General features: G+C 58.3%; 2 protein-coding genes across 4 annotated transcripts in view; both read right to left on the bottom strand.

Annotated features, from left to right (window-relative positions):
- ZNF385C (zinc finger protein 385C) overlaps positions 1 to 21,732 on the bottom strand; it is an 80,691-nt gene that overhangs the window by 18,909 nt on the left and 40,050 nt on the right. The gene's annotated exons all lie outside the window — the stretch shown is intronic.
- On the bottom strand, positions 1,198 to 18,518 carry C18H17orf113 (chromosome 18 C17orf113 homolog). 2 transcript variants are annotated; one of them, XM_040617122.1, is made up of 3 exons: positions 17,872 to 18,518; positions 5,090 to 5,718; positions 1,198 to 3,436 (listed from the first exon to the last, which is right to left on the bottom strand). In XM_040617122.1, the coding sequence occupies exons 2-3, from the start codon at positions 5,606 to 5,608 to the stop codon at positions 1,904 to 1,906; spliced, it is 2,052 nt and encodes a 683-aa protein (XP_040473056.1). In that variant the 5' UTR covers positions 5,609 to 5,718; positions 17,872 to 18,518; the 3' UTR covers positions 1,198 to 1,903. The 2 variants fall into 2 exon arrangements, with proteins under 2 accessions (XP_040473056.1, XP_040473055.1); XM_040617121.1 differs by lacking the exon at positions 17,872 to 18,518 and adding an exon at positions 8,682 to 9,068.

Here is a 21,732-nt window from a genome sequence, read left to right as displayed (position 1 = left end):
ACACGGAGCCAAACCCAGGGATGCTTGTGAGTGAGCAGCTTTCACCCAGACACACTTGCCACCAACGCAGCATCTCCACCTTATGGATCAGCTGGAAGGACACAGGACACAGCCTCTGGGCCATCAGCGGTGACCTGCCACCAGCCCCGAGGACAGAAATCCCGGCTCTCCCTGCCTCCGCTGCAGGCACAGGGCACAGTGCGCCCATGGGAACCTGCGAGACCACCAGGCACCCCCAAACACCTTGTCCCCCCATCTGACATGGGCATCTCGGGGCACGGCACCCGCTGGGGTGGGCAAATGGCAAACCCCCGCAGGCGAGGCAACTGCGCCGGCCAAGCGCTGCTCCCGGGGCTGTGCGACCCCTCGGGCCACCCCAGGGCTGGAGGGGCTCCACACGCCAGGGCTGGGCTGGAGGAAGGTCCCTCTGCCCGGGGCAAGGAGGAGGGGGTGCAGCAAGACACCCCCCCCCAACGCAGCCCTTCCATGTGGCTGCATCACAAGTCCCAGCCAGAGGCAACCGCATGGGACCGAGGGGGACCATCATTATGGACAATGGGGTCAAATCCTGCCCGACACAGACCCAGCACCTGCGGGACAGCGTGAACTTACCCAGGGAAGGAGTGGAGCCGAATTCCCCGGGAGCACCCGGCGCTCAGGAATTAAACCGACGTGATGCTTCAGGCTGCTGCGTTGGCTTTATTGCAGATTAAAACCGGTCAAGGAGGGTCTTCTCCCCCACCCCAAGAAAACATCCCTCTGAGTTCAAACCAGAGAAGCCCCATAACCCCCGGCCGTGCCACACAGCACCACTGCCCCGCTCGCCACTGTGCTCGCGCACCCCGACGCCGGTGGCGGAGGAGCACCAGCCCCTGCCCGCTCCAGGTCCCCGAAGCATCGCTCGCCGCGGGGTAAAAGGAATGCTTCAAAGGAAAACCACGGGCTAAACAACTCACATCTGTCCCAAAAGCAGATGGTAAAAGGCTCTTTCTTTGGTTGCAAGGTTGCAAAGAGCTCAGGGTGCGAAGGGAACGTAGGTACGTGATGACATTTTGGAAAGACCAGGAGTTCACTACTTATTATTTTTGGCTCCCTGCTTATAATTTATTCTGTCATTGCAAAAAAAAAAAAAAAAAAAAAAAAAAAAAGTCCTTTTAGATATCTTTGTATTTTAAACGCTAGGAAAATTAAGATAGACCTTTTTAATATATATACTTATATATATATTTTTATATATATACACATACACATATATACATATTGATGCATTTTAAAGTTACTATTTCCTCGATGATTACAGTATCATTCTCTAAATCTCTTGCTCTTGAAATGATCATGACTTGATGCCACTGCTAAAAATATTTTGTGCTGTGCGCAAGGAATACCAACAAGACACCACCAGGCATTTTGGGGCTTGCCGCGGAGCTAGAAAGATGCGCTGCTTTTTCTGAATTAATTCTTGAGGCTCCAAACCAACAAAAATCAGATATTTCTGCAGAGCATTAAGGAAAAGCTGCTGGGTATCATTGTGTAAAGGCGATGTGACATTTGAGCTCAAAAGAAGTTTTGCCTTCACCTCCCTAAAACAAAAAAATAACGAACCCTTGAAAAAAAAAAAAACAACTCATCGTATTTTGGGATTTCAGGTGGCCACAAGTTTTTAAATTCTGGCCAATTCAGCCGGGCGTTTGGGGGATGAGGGAGGGGTGGTCATGGGACCGGCACAGCTTTGTGAAGGATCCCGTCTCCTCTTCCCAGCATGGAGTAGGTCACCAAGCACCGGCGGCGGCTGCCCAGCCCCGGCAGTGACCATCGGTGGGGAAAGGTGGCGTCGAGCCGGTGCTGGGGGCTGCCCGCAGGACCCAGCTCCCTGCCCGCAGGGCTCTGCCTTCGCCGGCATCGCTCACTTCACCTGCGCCACGATGAAGCCGGACTCCCTCATGCTCTCGTAGTACTCGATGGCCAACGCAAAGTCAAACTCGTTGACGGCTGGCCCGTCGATGGCGATCTTCATGAGGTCAGAGAGCCCCTCGTCCTTCGTGTGGCGTGACCGGCCACGCTTCAGCAATTCCCGGCCCCGGCTGATCTTCTTGGCGAGGACCGAGCCCAGAGGCAAGGCCAGGGCAATGGCTGCAAGGACAGCAAAGTCCGGGAAGAGCTCATGCATCTCGGAGTTGCTGTAGACCAGCTTGACGCAGAGGTCCTTGAAGGAGAGCTGGCTGAGGCTGAAGACGATGCGCTTGAAGAGGGGGAAATCGCTCAGGGCCCTCTCGCTCACCACCACCCGGGAGTAAGCCTGTAGGAGGAAATTCAGCTCGCTGACCCCGTAGCTGCCAATGTCCTCCAAAGACTGAGGGTAGCACTTGGGGTTGAAGATGGCCGAGAAGGAGCTGATGGCCTCCAGGATGCTGCTGGGGAACCTGTCCAGCAGGTTGCCCCGCACGCTCTCCAAGTAGCTCTCCTTCAAGCGCTCAAAGTGCTTCAAATGCACCTTGGAGCAGTTGGCCAACTCAACGCCCTTGTAATAGAGGCGGCTCTCGCCCTCCCGGTCATCCCGTGGGTGCTCGTTCATCTCGTTGAGGAACTCCTGGAGGTTCTGGCCGCTGGCACTCTTCTGGGCCTGCAGGGTGGTAGCCGTGGCGGAGACGATGGGCTTCAGGATGGAGAGGTCAAAGTCCTCAATCTGGAAGAAGTGGCTGAGTTTCTGGAAGATGGGGAGGACGTCCAAGAGGATCTTGGTGAAGGCCACAAACTGGAAGTTCTTGAGCTCTTCACAGAGGCCGTGGGCCACCGGCGACTGTGCCGCCTCGCTCTCCAGCAGCAGCACCAGCGTGGGCCACGAGGAATCAATGGCTTCCACGGCTGGGAAAATAGAAGTCCAGTGGATGGCTTTGGTGCTCCCGAGGTCTATCTCACAGAGGTCCAGGACACTCCGCAGCTCCTGCAGGCCGTTGCTTTCTCCCCTGAAGCTGGAGTAGAGCCTGTAGACAGCATCCACGGTGGTCTCGTATTTCTGGAGGTATTCGATGCTGACGATGCTCTTGGCTGGCAGCAGGGAGCTCCCGTGGGACAGGCAGTGCATCTCCGTGAGGAGCGGGCAGAAGGAGGTCAGCGCGGTCCCCACCCCGCTCAGCCGCTCGGCCACCAGTGAGGTGCTGTCAGCACTGAGCCAGGTGATCTTCATGGTGGGGATGCCAAAGGAGCGCATCACCTCGCCTACCTTGCCTGCCACCGTGGAGGCCTCCCCAGCAGGCAGCTCGAAGCTCCCCAGGAAGGTGGCAGAGGTCTGCCCGTTGCAGGGGGAGACGGTGGTGGTGAACATGGCGAGGCTGCGGTGCTCCAGGACATCCACCGTCTCGTCTACCACCAGCCCAACAAACGGCGAGGCTTTTATCCTGTGCCTGTCCTCGTTGTGCAGGACTTTGGCGATCGCTGCCTGAGCCAGTTAAAGGAGGTGCACAGGGCAGGCGGGGAGGGAAAGAGAAACACAAATGAACTTCAAAAACAGGCGGGAGATGCACAGCACCCGGCGCTGAGCGAGCTGCAAGGCTCCTGCCCTCGGATCGCCCCAAAAGCGGCGCAAGGTCCCGAGGTGAACAGCCCTTACGCGATCTGTACATACGAGGACATATACAAGCTGGAACTGCCGTTTCCCCTGATATACGGTCTCCTCCTACTCCTGGCCTGCAGCCCAAGCACCGGGTGAAGCTGCAGAGATGCTCGAGGGTCCCTGCCCAGAGCTGGGGGAAGAAGCCCCCAGCAGCACCGAGCCACCGCCACCCCGTCACCCGCTTCCCGAGACCCTGCCCGTGCCGGGAGCAAGGCAGGACACCGACAACTCGCCGCCTCGGTTCAAACTTCAGCAATTACGTTCGTGTTTTACAAGCCCAGCACGGGCAGGAGCAGCAGTCAAAAGCTGCTGCATCTTCTCCTTCTTTACCCAGTTCCCCCCATTTCAGGCAAACGCCCCAGTTTGAAGGGAAAACTTCCTAGGTGTGTGTGAACGATGTAAGTAGCACTTCAGGCTGAGAAATCTAATTAGTAGATTTAGTCTAACTGCAGCAAAATAAGGCTCTTCAGAGATCTAACAAGCCTGGCAAATGGCCAAGACTCAGTAAAAATTTAATTTCATTTTAACAGGCATGAAGCATTTGTAAAATTAAGAAAATCCTTTCTAAATTCTCTAGCTACTTGATCTTTCTGATCATCCAGTTGAGGGCAAAAAGCAGAGAAACCCACAGTGCTCATGTGCTTAATTGTGTTCATGTGCTAATTTATCCTCCAAGCAGCCTGGCAGGCTCAGACGGGAGAGGATGCTCCTGCTCGCCCTGTGTGGCTGGAAGCACATGCATGACCACGAGCCTGAGGTTCCTTTGATGGAGCCCATCACCTTCTCCTGGTCTGTCAAATCAGGGAATGACACCAGGAAAGTGCCACATTGATGTTTAATGTGGAGGAACCTTCAGTCGCCACGGAAGCTCCTGGAGAACAGGAGCATCGCCTGGCTCCCCGTGGGTCTAGAGCATGCCCCAGCGCAGCCTGGCTTTGTGGACTGGGCTGGTGGTCCCACGCACATCATGGATGTGCCCTGATGCCACGGGGCACGCTTACCTGTCCAAGGACAGGGACGGAGCTGTGCCCATCAGCAAATGCTGACGCAGAGGCTCTCAGTGCTCCTGAGCAGCCAACGGCCCCAGCTCCTGCTCTGCCTTCGAGTCAGGGACACCAGCTCCCTGCCCCACACCGCGGCACCCAGCTCCATCCCTCCTGGGCTCCCAGCACCGGGAGGCTCCAGCGATCCCTGCCACAAAGATAACCCAGGCAGAGCACACACTTGCTCCCTGTGCTTCACCGGGACCCCTGGGGTGGGAGCTTACGCTTAAGGCACCCGTTCACACATGCAGCATCCAAACCAAAGCCAAGCGGGTGCTGGCGACGTTTGACGGGGCGCTGGGAAGCATGGAGCTCCCTGCTGCAGCCAGGCAGTGCCGACACCTGGCCCCGAACGCGGCGGGCGCAGGCAGCTGGGCAGGCAGCCATGCAGCACCCATCGAAGGTGGGTGCAGAGCCCCCAGCCCCGCATACACACCTGCATCTCCCTGACGCTGCTGGGGTGGTAGTACTCGCTGTGCTCGGAGGCCAGCAGCGCCTGGCACAGGTTGAACTTCTGGAAGTCGAGCAGCGAGGAGCACTTCTCATCGGGGATCTCCTCCTTCGCCATCCAGTAGACAGTGGTGAGGACGGCCACCTTCGCCGGGTTCACCTCCACCTTGATGACCGAGCGCAGCTCCGGGTGGCTGTGGACACGGGTCTCGAAAGCCAGCTGCTCCCGGTTCACCGCCAGCGCCTGGCGATGCGCGCCGGAGGTGACGTGCCGCAGCAGAGCGTGGCGCTGGAAGTTGTCCGTGCCCACGGTAAAGGCGTTCTCCGCTTTACCGTGCTTGTTCTTCACCAGCGCCTGCCGACACTCTATGCAAAACATGAGTTTCCGCTCATAGTCAAACTCCAGCCAGGTAAATTCTTCCTTCCAGTGCTCATTGAAATAGCGCTTACACTTTTTATTGGAATTGGAAGTTTCCCCAGCTGGCTTTTTCCCTGGAGGCACCATATTGCTGTGGCTGGGAAATCAAACACTACGGTTGAACTGAAACGTGCCTTGGAGGAGCAGCCTCTACATTTAATTTAGTAAGAAGGTCTATTACAACTCTCCTGGTCCGACTGGAGATGAAAGAGACACAAGGGAAAGGGATTAGGGCTCTGCAAACCTCAGCCTCTGCACATCGTTTATTCTTGGCTGCTAACGAAGAGCTGCGGCAGCAGCGCTCAGGGCAGGCAGGGCTGTGTGACAGCCCCAGCACCGCATGGGGGGACCCCCCCCCCATGTGCCTCATGGGTGTCACCAGCAGCTCTTGGTGTCAGCGGTGGCACTGGCACACACGCACATTCCTCCTCGTACGCACAGGGACACCCACACACACTTCCCATCGGACCAGACCTCCATGCTGCAGCCGATACTGGGAAGGTGTGGAAGGTTCAAAGGTGGCTTTGGACCAAGCACCCGCAAACGAGCGTTTGGCCCCCTCGAGGTGCAGCACCCGCTGCTGACGGCGAGTGCCCACGTGCTCGTCTGCACACGTGTGGCTTTTCATTCCTCCCTTGTTTGTCCCCGTCCCAGGGAACTGGCAAAGCCACATCATGTCCCGTGGCAGCAGGGCTGTGCCCTGCGCAATCAGCACCTCAGCCCAGCATCCCTCCTGGGGGTGGCTGATGCACAGGACCAGCTCCAGCCAGGGCTCTGGAGCTTGAGGCTGAAAAGCACTTACATGCATATTTAAACCAGGTAGCTCAAGAATTTAAGCATCCACTTAACCCCCTCCCCGTACTTAAGCCCCACTCAGACCAATCCTCGCATTCTTCCATGAACTGGTTTGAAAAACCAAACTGAGCCTCTATAAAGGTGGTGGGAAGAGGAGGAGGAACCCAGCGCAAGGTGGGGAAGGAGGGAGAACCAAAACATGGACAAAAAAGGAAAGAAAAGGGACACTCAGCAGCAGTGCAAGCCATGGAATCCTGTCAGTCCATGTGACTTGCTGAGAAACCAACAAGGAACTTGGGGTTTTTCTAAAGAACAAACCACACAAGAACCAGAGCTGTTACCACAGCCCTCAGGAAGAAGCGGAAAGCCTCATGATTCAGGCGTCAGAGCAATATCCCAACTCCCAGAGTTGCAAATGGAGCAAGGTTCCCCTCGGGGTGCCCTGAGTGACGCTGGCTGGTTGGCGGTGGAGCTACCGGCACAGCAGCCACGGGGCTCCCTTCGCCCTGCCACCCTCCCTGGGGCTGAGAAACGTCCTTTACTGACAGTAGGTGGGGAAGGGGTGACCACCCTCAGCCCCAGCATCTTCCTCGGGGTGCCCAGGAGTAACCGCCTGCCCTGGCTCGCTGCTTTGCTGGTCCCCCCAGGTCCAGCCCCAGCCGTGCGCCTTCCCCCCCAGCTCTGGGTGTTTCTTCTGGCTGCACCCAGCTTTTCAGGGACCCCTGTCCTCCTCCCGATGGAAAGCAGATATACCAAAGCCTTCTGCCACACCAGATGGGAGCAGCGCTCCCGCTTATGTTCTTCCATCACAGAAACCAGAGCAACATGGTAAAACAGCATTAGAGTCCTGGAACCCCCCCCAGAGGAAAACATCAGCCTCCAGGCAGGAGCTGGCCAGGACCAGGCAGCACCAGCATCTCCCAGGTGCTGGCCAGGCACCAAGCACCTCACCCTGCAGAGGTGGGTGCTGTGGTGCAAACCCTCGGCATGGTGCGGACCCTCAGAGCCCGTATTTCCCACTGCTGCCGTCCAGGTGCGTCACGGTCCTGGCTCCCTGTCCTATTTCACCGGGCACGTGTGTATCTTCAGAGCATCACCCTTCTGCTTCCAGCCCTGGCCGCTCCCACCCCGCGCTCTGCCAGGGCAGGGAGGCAGGGACAGAAGGACCAGGGCTTTGCTAGCCCAAACCTCAGCCCTGACCACCATCAGCATTAAATCCTTCCAAAGGGGCAGAGAGAAACCCCAGGACATGGCCCTGCTGGGAGTTTTCTTGCTGCCCACGGAGGAGCACAAAATTTTCAAAGCTTGCGAGGGGCGCGGGGATTCTCGCTGCCCCCGGCTCTCAGCCTGTTCAGCGTGGTTTTGCTTTGCTTCCCAGAGCCAGGTCTCCCACCTGGTCCCACACCTTGCTTACGGAGCATCCAGGGCACAACTCCCACAGCCGGGAGGTCCCCACAAAGCTGCAGCCACTTTCTCGGGCGCTGAGCGCTTGGCCACAGCGGCGGCTCCTCGGAAGCGCGTTAATTAGGAAACTGTGACAGACTTGCCACGTGAGAGTCAAAGCCCCGATCTGTCGTGCTGAATGTTTCCTCTGCAGTTGCCAGCACCCATCAGACGTTCCCCAGGGATGCAGGCTCTGCCAGGGCTGGGATAGTGCCAGTGTCCCTGCCGTGCCCCGGCGAGGCTTGGGGCTTGTCCCCAGGGCAGGAGAAGGTGCCCCCACTGCAGGGACAGCCCTGTCGCCTTTGACAGCCTTGCTTATGGTTCAGCCTGCCCCCAGACCCACACCACCCAACAGCCGTGCTGCAAGCAGGGCAGTGCACAGCCCTGGGGGGCCGGCTCCTCCATCCCCCCATGCCAGTGACCCCATTTGCTCCCAAACCCGTGCCCACCTACACGTAGCCCCCAGTGCTCGCTCTAGCAACCTTGGAAAGAAGAAGAAGAAAAAAAAAAAAAAAAGAACAATTAGTGTCTGGGGAGCACGGGGCCAGGGAGAGCGTGGGATGGAGCAGAGCACCGCGGCGCTTCCCGCAGCGCCTGCTGTGCACCCAGCCCCCAGCACCCTCCGCTGCGGCCGTGCTGGCCACGGGGACCGGCAGCGTGCGGGGGTGACACCAGGGTCCCCCCCCCCCCCCCCACCAGCCTGCTGTTCCCCCAAGCAGCGTCCGCAGGGAAGTTTGAGCAGGATCCGGATTTACTTGCAAGAGGACGAGCCGCTCTGCCCTGAGCCTCACGCCCCCGTGCATCAGCCCTGGCTGCCGGTCACCTAACGCCTGCCACGGGGAGGGTCAGCGGAGCAGCGCGCGACCCCAGCACCCAGCCCTGCGCACCCTCCCCGCGCGCCCACCCTCCCCTACATACGTACCATTTAAAGGCTGCCATAAGCTTTAGGGTGAGGGGGCTTGCAAACTTCCCAGATTTTTTTGTATTTTAAATAGGAAAAAAAAAAAAGAAAAGAAAAAAAAGAAAGACATTAAAAAAAACAACCACAAAACCAAAAACAAACCCAGCCAAACAATGCAAAAGCAATAAAATAAAATAAAAATGATTAAAAAAGCTTGGTGGGAGGCAGTGAGCGGCAGCCCCCGCCCCGTCGCGGCAGCCCCGCTGGGTGCATGGGGCCGGTGGCCCTTGGCGCTGCCGTGACCCCGAGCGCGGCGGGTGCGGGAACAAAGCCGGCGGGTGCGGGAACAAAGCCTGCGGGTGCCCCGCGCTCACGGGAGCCTGGGAGCAGCCATCTTGCTGCGAGGACTGTCTGGCTCCACCGATGCTCCCAGCAGCCAGCGGCGGCAGTGGCCACTAGCGGTGGCCAGGCACTGGGAAGGCCTCGTGGTGGTGGCGGTGGTGGCGGTGGTGGCCGTGGGCGATGGGGGCTCCAGCTCTTGGGGAAGGGGAGCGTGGAGAGCTGTGCTCCCCAGCAGGGATCCCTTCCCTCGGTGCAAGGGGGTAATGGTGATGGGCACGGGGTGACCGGCTCATGGTCCCCCGTCCCCCCCCGGGGAACCCCCACCCTGGGTCCCTTGGCTGAGCGCTGAGCACGTGCGGCAGGGCAAGCTGCAAAAGCGTTTGCATCCAGGCAGGATGGGTATCCCTGCGTTTGGGCAGAGCCAGGATGCGCGTGGGCAGCTCAGGTGGGCAAAGCGGCTCCCCGGCCCTGCCCACGGGCATCGAGCTCTTACAAAATCCAGGTCCCAGCCCCTCTGCCAACACCTGGACTGAGCTCCTGCCCAAGCCCCATCACACTGCTCCTGGTCCGTAGCTGCAGGAGCGGCACTGGGACCGGCACCTGGCACCCACCCTGGCGCTGGGGCTCCCCAGCCAGCACAGGGGCTCCGCTCACACCAAACCCCCCCCTTCTTCTAGCACTAAATGCAGGCAAAATTTAGAGCCTCTAAACTTCTTCCAAAAATAGGATTTTAGGCCACCTTTGCTTTCCCCCAAACAAGGCACCTGAGGACACTAAAATCCCAAAGAGCACCCTTGTCCTGCAGGAGCCCCCGGCGGGGACACCCTTCCCCCCTCCCCAGCCCCGACACGGTACCTGGGTGCCGGAGGATGCTCTTGGCCCCGACTCCACCTGCTCCCGGCACAGAGTCAGGCATCGACCAGGGCTGCGGCCCCACGGTATGTGCTCGGATTAGGGGCTGCATTGTACCTGGCTCTGGCTGGCTCCGCACCAGGGAGGGGACCAGCGGCCCCCCGGTGAATTCCTCTCTTAAGGCTCTGCCACATGTCCTGGGGCAAGAGGCTCTTCCTGCTCTAGGGACATTCCTGCCCGGCCACCTCAGCCCAGGGTTAATGCTAACAGGAGCTGAGTGAAACCAGAGATGGGGCTCCCAGGGGTGAAAATATGCACTATTTATTCTTGTGCTAATACAAGCGAGAAAAGAGGACTTAGCCTTTTTAATCAGTTTTCAGGCAAGAGGCTGCCACATCTTCCCGGTTCGCAGCAGCCGGAGCGGGATTGCAAAGGTCAGTGGTCCCAGGGCAGGGAGCGACAGTGCTTGGCTCCCCAAAACTGGGATCCATGGGCAGGACAGTGGGTCTCCAGCCAGGAACACGCTTGCTTTCCTCCCCCCCCGGGTTCCCAAAGGGAGCAGCCCAGTCTGATCCCACAGCCCTGGCGGGAGAGGCACCCGAACCCAGGACAGAGGGATGGGGAATGCCAAGGAGCCCCAGGCAAAGCCCTGGAAAACAGGTGGATCTGGCAAAAGCTCCTGCCCATCCCTCCCCCTCCGCTTTCACCAGCACAGAAGATACAAATGCCGTTGCTTACAATTATCACAAGCCAAAGGGATCCAGGCAGGAAAAATCCACAGCAGCGAAACAAACCCACTCACAAAAAGCAGCAATGGGGACCAGGCAGGAACCAAAAACCCCCTTGGGCAAACCAACCATGGCAGCGGGGTCAGGCCCCTCTCCAAGCATGGCCAGAAATCCATGGGGATGGGGCAGGTGGGATCCGTGGGGCATTTTGCTGATGGGCAGCCGCCCCCCAGCACAGGGTAAGGGGACCCTGCCCCAGCCCCGGGCAGGGGCTGTGATTATTGTGCCCTTTGGCTTCACAAAGGGCCCTGGCTCTGGAGGGGTCGGTAACCCACCAGGAGCAGCTCCAGCCCCACCAGCCATCCAGCTCGGTGCCCAGCGAGCATCCTCGCCTGTGTTAATGCCAAACCCTGGCAGCCTCACAGAAGCAAGGGGGAAGCAGGGACAAACACAGGCACCTTCGAGGGGTCGAGTGGCAGGGATAGAGACCCTGGGATCCCAGCCCAGGGAGAAGGCTGGGAAACCAGGATGCACTGGGCAAACTCCATGGGTGCTGGAGGAAGCCAGGGGGCTCTGCCTGCTATGTGCCAGGGGGGCACAGCTGAACCCACTGGTCTGCCCTGCGTGCCTCTGCCTGGGGTCCTGTGGCAGGAGGCTACAGGAAACAGCTGAAATGCTTCATATGAAATAGTCTTTTAATTGTCTTTTTTCCCTTTTCTCCATAAATTCACATTCCTGTTGGAAGCCTCCAGCTTTAACGTGGATTTGGGGCAGTGTTTACAGGATGTCCTCGACCCTGACGAGCACCCCTGCCCTTGCATCCCTGCAGGATGTCAGAAGCCCTTCCTAAAGGAACTTAAATGGAAATATTTCTGTTTACTCCTATGCAGTAGTCTTGGTTTGATTCGATCATTGCTATTTTTCTCCCCCGTGACATGCCTAGAGAGCTTGGCGGGCAGGTGCCCTGTCTGCACGAGCACATTTATCATCAGCGTGGCACGAGGGTGGCTGCTGCCCCGTGAGCCACAGTTTCCATTTCAGCCCCGTGCCTTTGACAGCCAAACCAAACCCGAGGCACACGGCTCCTGCCGGGAATGCCGAGGGGCCAGACCCTGGCACCCACTGCTAACATCCAGCCCCACGGGCGGGACCTGCGTTTCCCTGAGGGTTTGCCATTGCATCTATAAGAAGCTGAACAGAAGAGACCGAAACCCCAGCCATATTACCCCCCAAAATATTAAATCCCCGAATCCAAACATATTTATGAGATTTCAGTTTCATTCTCTGCTTTAAGCCAGTCTCTCAGTCTCCAGGGAATGACTCACGCTTTTCCAGCAGGGATGCAGAATGCTGGTGTTTCCGAGGCTGCTGACCCTGGAGACCCCCATCCCCTCACAGCCCCTGGCTCTCCTGCCCACCCTGCGGTGCCCATCCCATGGGAACAGGGGGGGAAGGCCCCAGCATGCAGCAGCAGTGTCAGCTCTGCACGGGAAGGGGGGGGGGTGTTGCGGGGGGGGGAAGGAGCACACTGCCCTGCAGGTCCCTGCTCCCCTTCTGCACCTGAACCCCCACCTGCAGCAGGTCCCAAAACCAGCCGGGGAATGGGAGCAGCAGGGGCACACACGGGAGGATGCTCAGGGGGATGCTCAGGAGGATGCACAGGAGGATGCTCAGGAGCCACCCCAGCCCCACCGCCAGGCTTTGCCCGCCGCAGCATCCCTCGCACCCGAAGGTGATGACAGTTCAATTTAATCTCTGCTGTGCATGGCGGAGGAAGGCAGGCTGCGAGGAGCCGCTGTCTCGTGTAGGAGAGAGACGTCCCTCTGCGAGGGAGACAGCACTCAACACCATGTCAGCTCAGACAAATTAAAAATACTTCTGCAACCCTCCGGGGCTGTTGCCTGGCCAGGCAGGGCTGGCTCCTCCTGCCAGATCTGCTGTTCCACAGCATCGCTGCAGGGACCGGAGGGTCACGGGGAGGAGAGGGTGCCCCAGCTCAGGGAAGGGGATGGGGCACACACTGGGGACTCCAGTATTTCCCTGCTGTGTCCCAGCTCTCCTGCACATCTCCAGGATGCTCAGCGGGGTTGTTCCTCATCTGCCGGGGGGGGGGCCCTTCCAGCACTGCTGCAGGCACAGGGGCTCTGGCTTGGGCAAGCTCAGGTCCTTGCGGAGGGGGCTGGGTGGGCAGTGGGCCATGGTAATGGGGTGCTGCTGGAGAAGGTGGCCCCCCGAGCTGCTGACACAGCCCCCCCCCCCTCCCCGTGCCCCCAGTCACTACCAGCTTGCAGGACACTGCCTCATGCTGCCTCCTTCCCCTGCACAGCCTTGTCACAACCTTTTGCTGCGTGACTTGAGCTGGCAGGGAACAAGCCTTGAAATAAACTCAGATGACATCCCTGCAAACTCCCGGGCATGGCCACAAACACGATTATTTGCTCGGGCTGGGGAGGGGGGGGACAGCGCTCATTTCTCCCCCGCCAGCGAACCCAGCTCTGGGCTAACACTCCTCCGATCAGACAGGGCCAGTTTGCTCTCCACGATGCAGCAGCCGAGAAGGGCAAAGCCCTTTTGTTGAGGAGCAAGAACAGAAGCACAGACAAGATAATCTCCCCCTACTTGGGCTCCCCCCCCCGCTGATGCACCTGGTCCTTGAAAGGCAGCTCAGCTGCCTCCAGCACCCCAAGAGCTGCAGCAAGCGCTAACCCTGCACAACTGGTATCAGAAGCAATTTCCGAGGAGCAAAACTGGATGCAGGTCTTGCTCCATCAAGCATCTTTCCTCCCCATATCCACAAGCACCGAGCCCACCTCCCCTTGGATCGTCATTCCCAACTCTCCCCACCTGCCAGCTCATAATCTGAAAAATCAGCATTTAGTGATGCCCTCCCCTCTTTCGGAGCCCCCATCAAACCCCAACCAGCTCAGCAGCCCCTGTGTCGCTGCTGGGGCTGCTGCAGCCCAGCCAAAAGCTCGCTGATCCCCGCGTACGGTACGGAGGAGCTCGGGAATGAGCTGGGCTAATCCTGACCCAGGGCAGTAGCAGAAGGGAGGCAGCGAGTGCTGAACACTGATCTGAGCTCTGCTCCCCAAAGCCCTGCCCGCCCCTCCCCACCATCGCCTTCTCCTCTGGTATGGTGGGGGGAGACCGGAGCCCCACGTTAGTTCAGCCTTTATTCTGGGCATTGTTTAAATCATAAAAATGACAGTCGACTCCAACTCATTATGGCCAGGGAGCGACTGGCAGAAATGAAAAGAGAAAAAAAAGATACTTAAATTGATGCTTTCTCACCATCTCCAGTGAAATAACCCATTTGGAACAAATTAAGGGGCTCCCATCTCTACCAGCCTTTTGAATCGCCTCTAAGCCAATGCGCATTTTTCATGGTGCGGCATTTCCTCCATTAGCAGTGAAAATTAATTATTTCTATTATTGAAGCACCTAAGGCAGGTGCCTGCCTCACGCAGCCGGGGCTGGGCTGACCCTTCCCCAGGATTCGGGGCCCCCGCAGAGCGGGGAAGAGCCATGAGGGGCTCGGAGAGAACAAGTGACATGGCCGGGGCCACCCGGCAGCTCGGTGGCAGAGCCGGGCTCCAGGCTGGTGGCAGCCCCCCTCTCTCAGTGATGCCATCCCAGACATGCCGGAGCGATGCACACAGACCACCGTGGCGAGACCCAAGCCACCACACATGACGGTGTCACAGCTGTCCCCAATGCCCCCCCAGCACTGAAACCATGTGGGCTTCAGCCAGTCCCTCCCAGCTTTGCTCAGGGGGGCAAAAGGGGAATCACCCCACTTGCAGGAGGGTCTCACTTCAGGGGTGCAAGCCCTGGGGGGCCAAGAGGACTTTCAAACCCCAACCATTTCCACGTTCTCCACCATCCCCATCCCCCAAGATTTATAAAGGTCAGAACCCCTTGCCTCCCCCCACCTTCTTTCTGCTCACGTTATCTTCTGGGAGCCCCGAGCACAACACCCGTCACGCTTGTGCCGACAGCTGCACAAGTGTGCAACTCCCCACCACGGCTGCCCTGGGGCCAGGCTGGTCATACCCAGGGTTTGGAGGATGACACACATCTGTCATTATTTTTTAATTAGATTTTTATTTCCTACCGCTAGTATTTCACTGTAATTTCCGCCACTCCTACCCAAGCTGTGCTAATATAATCACTTCGGAGAAGAGTGGGAACAGCCAGCCTACTTGTTCTAACATCCCGCTCAGAAAAAGGGAAAAAAAAAAAAAAAATAAAAAGCAATGTTAAATATCCAGCCCCTGAAGTCATTACCAGCTTATGGACATCAGACGGTGCTGGAATGGACCATCAAAGCGTTGGTGCCGGCAGCACAGCCACCAGCAGCATCATCGCTGCAGAAACTTCAGAAGAGTTCATGTTTGCTCGAAATACTTGTTAGCAACTCATTATTCCAGCGAGGTCAGGTGTAATCAAAAATGAGCTAAAAAAAACCAACCCTTTGTGAATCGTACCCTCGGCTTGATGCTGGAAATGCAGTGATATTTTCTAGCCCACATCATACTGGAGGTCAAGATTAAATGACAGCTTTGTCTAAAAATACTCTGAAGGGGAGGCTGAGGCTGTCGGAGGAGCTCAAAGCCCCCCGCGCCCCCCTGGGTGTCTCATGGCTGAAACCAGATGTTTTCCCCAGGACGTTTTTCAGAGCAAGCCCCCAGCCATAAAATCAACCGTTGCATTTACAGGGAAATTCACCCAAAACAACCTCCAGGAAAGCTCAGTCCCACCATCTGACGAAGGAGCCCCGAAGCCAAACCCAGCCTTTCGGTGAGGATGGTCTCCCTTCTCCATTAGCCCCCACAACGGCAGAGAGGACGAGAAGCCTCATTAAGCAGCCAATTAACAACAGCAAACTCACCGCAGCATCAGGACCCAGGCGTGGTCCCACCCTGCACTGCCCACCGTGGGTCGGAGCGAAGCCAGGTGACCCCTGAGTCCTCACTTTTTTTGGAAGAGGTGTTCAAAACCCAGCGGGGGGAGGATGTTTAAACGCTCCCAGGGAGCGGCCACCGCACACCCACCTTGCAACCACCACGTTTCTCCACCCAAAGCACCACGGTCCCACATCTCCAGCCCCAAGGTCACCAGCACCCTGGCACCGCACCCAGCAGCATGGGTTCAAAATTGAAACTTTTGTGGCTGTACAACATTTCCTACATATTTGAGACCACAGGGCTAAAAGCACGTTTTGGGGTATTTGGGTTTTTTTTGAACCTGTTTTGCCTGACGAGTATTACAGATAAATATCCTGAGTAGTGTTACGCGTTGCAGAGATACAGGGGAAGACAGCCCACAGACAAAAGGCTGTGTTTTAAATTATTAGAAAAATTAAAGTGCTCCACAGGAGACAGCCGGGGGGCAAGGCTGCAGTGACACCAATGCCAGCACCTCGCAGGAGCCCTGGCAGCCGTGCCAGTTCAATATCATCCACGGTTCCCCTGGCCTGGCTGCTCTCCTACAGGCACCTACCACCACACGCTGGAGATACGTTACCAGAGGAAAACGAGTGCATGGAAGCACATAGACACACGCGTGACCACATGTATGTGCACACCACGTGCCTAGGGACAACCTGAACAACTGCCCACGAGGACCTGCTGGACCCCTGTCTCTGCCCAGCACAAGTTGGAAAGTTAATGCCAGTAACGACAACCAAAAAAAAAAAAAATATCACTACCAGTCCCAAATCCGCACGTGAAACGGTCCGACAGCAGCGTTACGCTCCATTTGCTGCTGCAGCTCCTCTCCACGAGCCCGAAACAGCCAAATCCAGCAGCCAAGCACCACCACCCACCAGCTTCTCTGCAAAGGTCGCTCCCCCCCAGCCTTATTTCACACAAAAAACATCACGCATTCGCGTCGCGGGTGCAGCAGAAACACAAGTTGGAGTTGACCCCCAAACAAAGAGCAAGGGCAAAATAAAGCCGTGTCAGCGCGCAACCTTTTTCTTTCTCTTTTTTTTTTGCAGCCCTGGGAAAAATCAATAAGATGCAGTGAGTCAAACTCAGCTTGAATCCCGTAAGTAATTAGGATTAGCAGGCTGGGAGCCGAAGAAACTGGCTGCATGTGTGCCTGGGCTGGGAGGGACCATTTTGTGGGTGTACGGTACAACAGCTTCCTTGACACAAATAAAAAGAACAGCTCTTTAAATGGGTTTTGGGGCAAGGTGACGGTAGGGAATGGTAACGAGCTGATTTGCTGAGAAAGAAGAAAATTTTGTGAGGGTAATTTCGCATGGGAAGCCCTGATGGGAGCAGGATGAGGACCCCACAGGTGAATCAATATTTGTGTTTGATGCTGAGTCTGTTCCCAGCCCTCGCTCCTGTGCCCAGACTCCTCAAGCACCACGTATTTCTGAAGCTCTTTCCTTGTTGGAAATAACCCGCCTCGATTTCTCACTGTTAACTCTGTGGTCAAAATTGCAAAGGGGAGAAGAGACACCCCCCTCCCCATAACCTTAGCAGAGCTACCCAGAAAACAAGAAACACGTAGCTATATTTTTTTTTCTTTAAAGAGCAACTTGTACTTTGATTTCTTTCCGTTTTCTCAAGCTCATGTAACTCAGCAAAAGCCGCCTGCCTGCAGGAACACTCGAATCGGCTCCGTGCAGGCAGGAACACCACTAGGAGAGCAGCGGGGTCAGCACCCCAGCCCTTGACCCCATTGGACCCCCATCCCATCGCCCCCACCGCGACCCAGGTCTCAGTGGAACGCCGGGCCCCCCTAACCCACCCAGCGTGCTCCGCCAAGGGCTTTCCTGAGGATTAATGATGGGGAGCCATGGGGAGGGATGAGGGTGGATGGGGAGCAGCAGGGAGGGATAGGGAGCCGTGGGGGTGGACGGGGTGGGATGGGCAGCAGCAGGGAGCAGCAGGGAGGGATGGGGAGCTGTGGGGATGAATGGGGAGCAGCGGAGAGGGATGGGGAGCCATGGGGATGGATGGGAAGCCGTGGGGAGCAGCAGGGAGGGATGCGGAGCTGTGGGGAACAGCGGCGAGGGGAGATGGGGAGCAGTGAGGAGGGATGGGGAGCAGCAGGGAGGGATGGGGAGCAGCGGGGAAGGATAGGGAACCGTGGGGGGAAGCGAGGAGGAATGGGGAGCCGTGGGGAGCAGCGAGGAGGGGATGAGGAGCTGTGGGGAGCAGCGGGGATGGATAGGGAACCGTGAGGAGCAGCGGGGAGGGATGGGGAGCCGTGGGGCTGAGCAGCCCGCAGCCGGCAGCTCCCGCGGGGAAGGAAAGTTGCGTTTCACCCACCTAGCAGCATTTTGGCTCCCGCTGCGTTGCCTCCGCGCTGCTGGCGCTGCCGCTGGCCCGGGCGGGCTGCGGGCAGGGCGGGCGCAGCCCGGTGCCACCGGCGGGCGGTGCGAGCCCCTCGCCCACGCGTCCGGCCCCGCCTCGGCCCCGCCGGAGCGGCCCCGCCGGAGGTGCCGGGTATTAAGGCGGCGATGGGCGGGAGGAGAAGCGGGAGGAGAAGCGGGGGGACCGGCTCCCCCCGGCTTCCCCTGCCCCAGCCCGGCGCGCAGCGAGCACCGGCGCTGCCGGAGCAAAGCAACTTCGAGCCGGGAGGACGGAGCCCGCAGCCGGCTCCTTCTGCACCCCTAAGACCACCCCCCAGTGCCCGGGATCCCCCCTCAGGGGGCTGTTTTATGGGGGCCGGGGCCGCGCTGGCACCTGCTGAATCCCCCCGTGCTGCAGCTTGGCCGCAGGGGTCGCTCATGGAGGGAGGGCAGCAGCTACCCCGGCCCCGCTCCCCAAAATCCCCCCGCTGGCTGGTGGGGTCAGGGCTGAGCCCCCCGTCCCCCTGAACTGCGTGAGCCTGGTTTGCCCAGGACCCGAGCACATCCCGCACACATCCCCCCTCCGGTCAGCAGCGTGCCCCTCCGCTTTTGGGGTTCACGACTGGGACACTGACACCCGCCCAGGAACAGCAGCATCAATTCATCCCTGTTTCCACTATCCACGTGAGAGAGGTCCCGAACCTCCCAGGCAGCCCCGGAGCATCCATCGGGTGCCAGACAACCTGTGTGGCCCCATGGGGAAAGGGGACACTCTGCCCAGTGGCCACGTGTCCTTGCCCAGTGGCCACGTGTCCCTGCCCAGCTCAACCCCAGCCCCAAGCACTGGAAACGCGCAGGGTCCAACCCAGCCATGGCATCGTCTCATGGGGTGACATGGTGGACACAGGGTGGGGGGGGTTCACCCCAGCCCCCCATGAGTGGGGTTTGGCATCAACCCTGGAGCCCAGGGTTTGCTTCCCTACCCACTGCGTTTGTTAGCAAAGGCTGAGGCAGTCGGACTCCCCGATGGCAGCACCTTCTCTGGGCTGAATTTTTGGCCCCCAGAGCTTCCCGGGAGGGCAGGTTCACGACTTGATTGCATGGTGCCTTTTTAAAAAGGGAAATGATGAAAAACCTGCTTGTGAAAAGAGGAAACATTCATCTCCCCCACCAAAGGGGGACAAGAACAGGGAAGGATTTAAATACTTCCCCCAAGCCAACCAATTTGAAGAGTCAGGCAGGAACCCCTCTCTCAGCCACGAGCTGAGCGAAAACAAAGACGTAAACCACAAGGTGCCAAATTCCCTTCCCAGGCACTGCAGCCAGACCAGGCATTCTGGGGGTAAATCCCAATATTTTAGTGCTCTGAAAAGCACCCAAAGCCATCAGGACCCCCTTTGCTCACTGCTGCCAGGCCAGGGCATCCTGCGGGTCCTTCTCCCAACACCCACCCCAGCTCAGCTGGCACCGGGGCAGCACCGGCAAAGTCCCAGGCAGAGCCAGCGCACCGGGCACGCGTGCCCCCCGCACCAGGTATTGCTTTCGGGGTCGTTAGCAGGAGCAGTAAGTTTAGCCACGGAACTCGCTAATTTGGGATTGACAGCTGGGCCCGCACTGCCTGTTACCAGCCTCCCGGCAGGCTATTTAAACCCGATATTAATTTGTTTAATGTCATCAGCAGTTTGGTGTTACTGCAAGCCAACGTCAAGCCGAGGGGAGGTGTAAAGACTAGGAGGAGCGGGGGGCTGACAGCCACGGCTGTTCTCCTTTCCTCCAGGACAACCACAAGCCACGGGCAAATTTGGCATCTCTGACCTCCAGACAAGGACTGGCCGGACCAATATACAGCCAGGACCCTCCCCCTCCATCCTCACCCCCAGCCCTGAGCGGCCCCTCGAGTTCCGCACAGCAATTTCATCCATAAATAATCTCCCTGCTCCGGCGGGTGCTGAGTTCATCCCGGCTGAGCGGGCAGGTCCCGACTGGCATCACCACAGCTGAGAGCTGGCGTGACACGGAGGGGTGGGAGAGAGGAACGGCAGCGTGGGATGGTGCGTTTTATGGCCGAGCTTTGGAGGCCAGCTGGAGCAGAGGCTAATTGCAGGTACTGATTACAGCCCCCTGCCATTAACGCCTCCTGCCCAGCCGTAGCGGATCACTGGAATTTCCCAGCGGCGCAGCGTGGGTCCGGCAGGCACATAACTTGCTATATTTGTACGTGGACCCCGGTGCTGGCACATGGCAACAGCACAAACCCTCCCACCGGGCCCAGAGCTGCATCACCCTCCCAGGGGCATCGCGGAGCAAAGCCCACAGCCGCTTCTTCCCACAAAAAGAATCCTCATTCCCTCCGTGGGATGGAGATGCCGCTGCTGGGCATCTTCACCTGAGCTGCAAAAGGTGCCTGGGGGTTGGGACAACCAGCTCTACCATCCCTGCCTAACACCTAACACCGCGGGAGGCACTAAAAAAACCCCAAACCACCAACCCACCAAAGGCAACGAGGCAATGGGCATCATTGAGTCAGATGCTCCACACCGCGGCGCGGCCACTGCTGTTGGCTCCCCAAACTCAGGGCCCTGCCGGCAGAGCGCGGTGATGGAAGCGATGGAACCAGAGGTTTCTCTGCGAGGTGGCGAGGCTGCCTGCCCCGGCACGGCCGCAGCCCCCCCAGCGCTCCCCAGCCTGCAGCAAAGCCCAAACACGCAGAGAGGGAGCGTTCGCCTGCACGCGCCGCGGAGCCGGGCTTGCTGGGGCAAGTCGTGCCTGCAGCCCAGGCAGCTGCGGCTCCAAGGGGGGGGAGGGCAGGGAGATGGGGAGGGAGCTCGGGAAGCAGAACGGGTCCAGTTGTGACCCATCGGGCTGGGTTTGGGCACAGGCAGTCCCGAACGCCGATTCACTGGGATCTTGGCAAGGACAGACTCCGGGAACCACGGCTGAGTGATTACTCTGAAACCTACTGAGGGCAGCGCTAAACTCCTCGCTGGCTGAGACACAGCCGGGACCGGCTCTCCCCAACCTTCCATTCCAAAAGCAGCCTGGCAAATTGTGACCAGAACTGAGCAATGAACACATTGATAAACCAGAAGGGGAGATGGGGGGGGAGGGGAAAAACCAGCAGGCAGGCCCCCCAGCCCCAGGTCTGCTGAGCCTTCCAGAGCCTTTCTGGCTGACTTTGTTCACTGAGGATTTAGGGTATAATTTGGGGTGAAAGATGCCAGATAGGATCAAGACCGATACACCTGGAGGACCTGTATCAGTTTTCTTCTGCTCTGTAACTTGAGCCCCGTCAGAAGCAGAAGGCTCAGGTGTGGAGCAGCCGCCGGCGGTTCATCCCCACCGGGCCAGGAAGGCGGGCGCTGACCTTTCCTGCTCCTAAGTTTGTTCAGGATTAAGATAACATATTTTAAGGGCTGAATCCTGCCCCCGGGGGGTTCCCACACAAAGAGGATGGGGTTTGCAGCTTGTGTTCCCCCCTGCCACACCACACACCCCCCCAAACAGGGACCCCGATTGCATCAGGGCATCCTGATTTTTTTAATTAACTCTTCCTGAAGATTTCTGCTTTTATGCATCTCAAAAGAGCGAACTGGGGGAGTTAACGATGCATTTGGCTGCGCAGAGGGGTGACCCATCCTGGGGGAAGGGGGGTCATGCATCCCCCTGGCTGTTGCCCACGGCTGGGTGGGCTGGGGTTTAACCTCAATTTTCCCCACACAGGGAAGGTCTGGTCTCGTCACGTTGCTAAGAACCACGGTAACAGCCAAATGCCTCAGCTTTTCTTCTCTGTGCTGCTTTAATCTTTGCCATTTCAGGAGCAGAGAACAATATTGCCCTT

The sequence above is a fragment of the Falco naumanni genome, chromosome 18 (genome assembly GCF_017639655.2).
Source record: "Falco naumanni isolate bFalNau1 chromosome 18, bFalNau1.pat, whole genome shotgun sequence".
NCBI lineage: Eukaryota > Metazoa > Chordata > Aves > Falconiformes > Falconidae > Falco > Falco naumanni.
The sequence above is the reverse complement of the archived record's forward strand: the minus strand, read 5'-3'. Positions and strand labels throughout refer to the sequence as shown.